Here is a 3,690-nt window from a genome sequence, read left to right as displayed (position 1 = left end):
TTTTTTTTTTTTTTTTTTTTTTTTTTTTTTTTCTTTCCAGTCAAAGGAAGAATTGAATTTATTCGATCCTTTTTTTGTATTTTTCTTACTTTGAGATAATTCGATTGCATATTTTCTTGGACTGAATAGACGGGACGCGTACCAAATATAAATATATCGATACAATCACCAGCGGCCAAGCAGATCGAACATTTAGGAACGAAAGATGCGTAAATGTTTAATACGTATACCTCGTTATATGGCAGATTATTACGGACTAGTAACTTTTTTTCTTCCATGTTTATCTCTTGCGGGGGAAAAACGTCAAACCACTTTCAAACGTCCCTTTTCTCGTTTCCGGTTCGAATAGAATTTTAAAAGGGTATTAGGAGGATCCTTATGATCGATCGATAATATACTTTCAAAAAGACGTTATTGCATTAATTTACTCGCTACAAAGTTTCTTCTTTTTCATTTTTCTTTCGTTTTATTTTTTTTTCTTCCTTTGTTGTTTTCTCTATCCTCATTTCCCTCGTGACTTTTTGCTTTTCCCTTTCGATCAATTTTTTTTTTTTTTTTTTTTTTTATCTAAAATACACGCGTATAATTTATACAGACGAGCACACCCAGAGAACAATATGGTTGAAACATCTTTCTTTTCTTTTTTTTTTTTTTTCTTCTTTTTCCCTAACGAAGCCTGTAAACGAGTGGTTGTTTCACCGGTAAGAATGAAAATAAAAAGAGTTGGATGATGGATCGTCATAAACGATAGCGGCGGTACTGTCAAAACTTTTCCGTTTCTATTTCCTGTGTGAACAACTGAATTGTATCCCGCTGTGTATGGCATGTGAACGTGACGGTACTGTTGTTGCTGTTATTGTTATTGTTCGTTATCGGTATTGTTACTGTTTGCTGTTCTCGTTGCTTCAACTATGTTCTTTTCTGTGTGCGAAAGGACCGAACACACTGGTCCGTTCCTCGATCTCATGATTCTCGATGGGATCTCGTACGAAAAATATCATTCGAACTCTTCGAACGATTTCAAAGTTCGATCGTATTTTCCGTACGATCCACGATTTTTGTGCTTCGTCTGTTGATTTCATAATGACAGACGATTCTCAGTAGCTGGAAGCTTCTCGATCGTTTCACGAACTAGCGTTATCTGTGCGATTACTTAACGGAATTACTTATCCTAATTTCACGAGCCGAGACGCGACTTGATAATTGTTGTTTGATTTACGTCTTATCGTGTTCCGTCCCTTGATACGAATGATACACGAGTTTTTTTTTTTCAATTCGCGAATTCTTTCCCGAAGAATTTATTAATCTTTTTAAAATTTAAAAGGTTTCCTGTTTTATCATTAATCGATAATATTTCGTGTATCACCCATAGGAATTTACATTATCGTCAGTCGCTTTCTTACCGGCTGCCAATAGGAAAATCACACTGACTTGGTTCATGATCGATAAAATTTTTTTTTAATTTCTTAATCGATTTCATACTTTTTTTTTTCTTCGTTTAACGAAATATCGGATAAGACGATGGCGGTTAAGGCAATTATCAACGTTACAAACGCTCGACTCCTGTACATCACATTAACCGTAGGTTAAAACTATTTACAGAATAGGTCTCGTATACGCCTGCAATCACAATGATGATCTTTACATCGATCGTCGAGAGCGCGCCTTTAAAAATTCATGGCTCGACGGGTATCGTGCATGACTTTTTAAAGCGATTCCTTCGGAACGCGCTAATTTCTCCGAATTATTTTATTAACGCGACGCCGAGATTCGCTGTTACTTCTTTTTCTCTTTGTCCCCCGTTGTTGTTTGAAATTCACGCGATTATTCATCGATCCGTCCCTGGTTTCGTCGAAGTGATCGATGAATGAAACGCTATTCGAATCTCGACGAATTCAACTCGTGCAACGTAAAATTCGAGTCCTTAAAGCTTCTTATTTTCATTCTTTTTTTTTTTTAATTATATTTGCTCACTGGTTCCATTCGCGACCAATCTTGTCCTAGCACTTTTACACAACATCCTTCGACATCAGTCTCACCGCGTTTTTCAAGGATTGTCTCTTGTTACAGAACCAAATCCTGATCACTTCTCGGTCGTATCCGAGGCGTTGCGCCAAGTTCGTGATTTCGTTACCTGAAATGAATACAGAAAATTGTTAGTCAAATTAATCTTAAAGGATAATTTATCTCCAAATTTTATTTTTTCTTTTTTTTCGAATACATATTTAATACGCGTATTAAATATTTAATACGATTTTATTCTTCCAAAATATTTTTTTTGTTAGAGCAGTTTAAAATAAAATAAGCTTTCTTCTTTCTTAAAGTTTGCTTTGAATTTCAGAATATATCATGTTAGAAAGACAAATGACAATTAGAAAACTTACCATTAGGATGAGTATTTCTGTCGAAGTGAGCGTTTAACAATTCCAAAGCCTGGGGGGTGAACGAAGTTCGTCGCTTTCGTTTCTTGTTCGTTTCCACCCCGATAAAATCCGTCAGCTGATGTAGCCCGCTCTTGTGCCTGTAACCAAACACACTGTCCTCATTTCTCTTCAATAAAATTCATACTGGTAACAACGTTCTTACTAATACTACTTTAATAAATACTTTAATAAATCACGCAAAAAGCAAGAATCTCGAAAGAAAAATGAAATTCAGAATGAACATATCAGTACATCGCAAACATCGTATTATCTTATTTAAACGATTCATCGCCTTGAAAAAAAACACGCAAGAAAAAGGGAATAAGAACAAAATAAAAAGAGAAAAAAAGAAAAAAAGATACAAGCCGATGTAAAAAAACGACTTGGAAAACTGAATTTTCATCTCACACTAGTGCAAATACCACCCCGATCGTACTCTAATCAAATATTAAAACAAAACAGACGGATCGGTCGTCTGTTAACTCGGCAAACTTTCTCTACATCAAAGCGATCCTCGCGGAAAGCGCCATCGTAAACAGATGGAGGAGTTAGTCGCGTGAACACCGTTCAACATTTCTCTCCCTTCGTCTCGCGATTCGAATCGATTCGATTCCTTACAAAAGAAAGAAAAAAAAAAAGAAAGAAAGGAAAAAAAGAACAATAAAAAAGTAAAAATCCCCCTCCCCCCCAAAAAAGAAGAATAAAAAGAACGAAGGAGGAAGGAGGAATGGCCGAACAAGAGAAATGACCGAAACAAAGCCGGCCGGTTTTGCGAGACATTCATCCCCTTGACTGATTGGCCTTCGTCCCTAGCCGACCAACTTTCCCTGATGGAACGGACGGCGGAGGACGGCATCGCGATGTCGCCGTCGCGCAAATGAAATTAGCGATCGAAGCGCGTCGCATCGAAAAAAACCTCGTAACCGTAAACAGGAGAGAACTTCCGTTGGGAATCGCGGCTAAGCGAGCGAAACGCGGTAGGGGGTGAGGGTGGAAGGACAGAGACAGGGATAGTAGAGGGAAGGGTGGAAGGGTTGGGAGTCTCGATGGTGCGCGATATACATACGCATCGAAAGAGAGAGAGAGAGAGAGAGAGAGAGAGAGCATTAGGCGACAGAGGAGGGTAGAGGAGTAGGTGGACGCCGCTGCGGAATTTATGTTTTTAATTTAACTCCGTATGACCAACTGTCGAGCCCCGCCGAAAAAAGTGCAGGCCGAGCCATTAGCATCGCATGGTGATATTTCGTCGAATCCGCGAAAACAATAT

The 3,690-nt window shown here is 38.2% G+C and overlaps 1 protein-coding gene across 7 annotated transcripts in view; it reads right to left on the bottom strand.

Annotated features, from left to right (window-relative positions):
• Window positions 1-658: 658 nt before the first annotated feature.
• The window catches only part of LOC102670595 (POU domain, class 6, transcription factor 1), a 75,250-nt gene continuing 72,218 nt past the window's right edge, over window positions 659-3,690 (bottom strand). For 4 of the 7 annotated variants that reach the window (XM_006607062.2, XM_006607059.2, XM_006607061.2 and 1 more), the window contains 2 exons: window positions 2,385-2,536; window positions 659-2,134 (listed from right to left, as the gene is read on the bottom strand). In XM_006607062.2, the coding sequence (XP_006607125.1) occupies window positions 2,010-2,134; window positions 2,385-2,536 (277 nt within the window). In that variant the 3' untranslated portion in view covers window positions 659-2,009. The remainder of the gene's footprint in view (window positions 2,135-2,384; window positions 2,537-3,690) is intronic. The other 3 variants (XM_006607063.2, XM_006607060.2, XM_006607064.2) reach the window with 1 other exon arrangement.

This window comes from Apis dorsata, unplaced genomic scaffold, assembly GCF_000469605.1.
Source record: "Apis dorsata unplaced genomic scaffold, Apis dorsata 1.3 scaffold_1, whole genome shotgun sequence".
Taxonomy (NCBI): Eukaryota; Metazoa; Arthropoda; class Insecta; order Hymenoptera; family Apidae; genus Apis; species Apis dorsata.
Note: the sequence above shows the minus strand (reverse complement) of the source record. Positions and strands in the feature narration are given on the sequence as shown.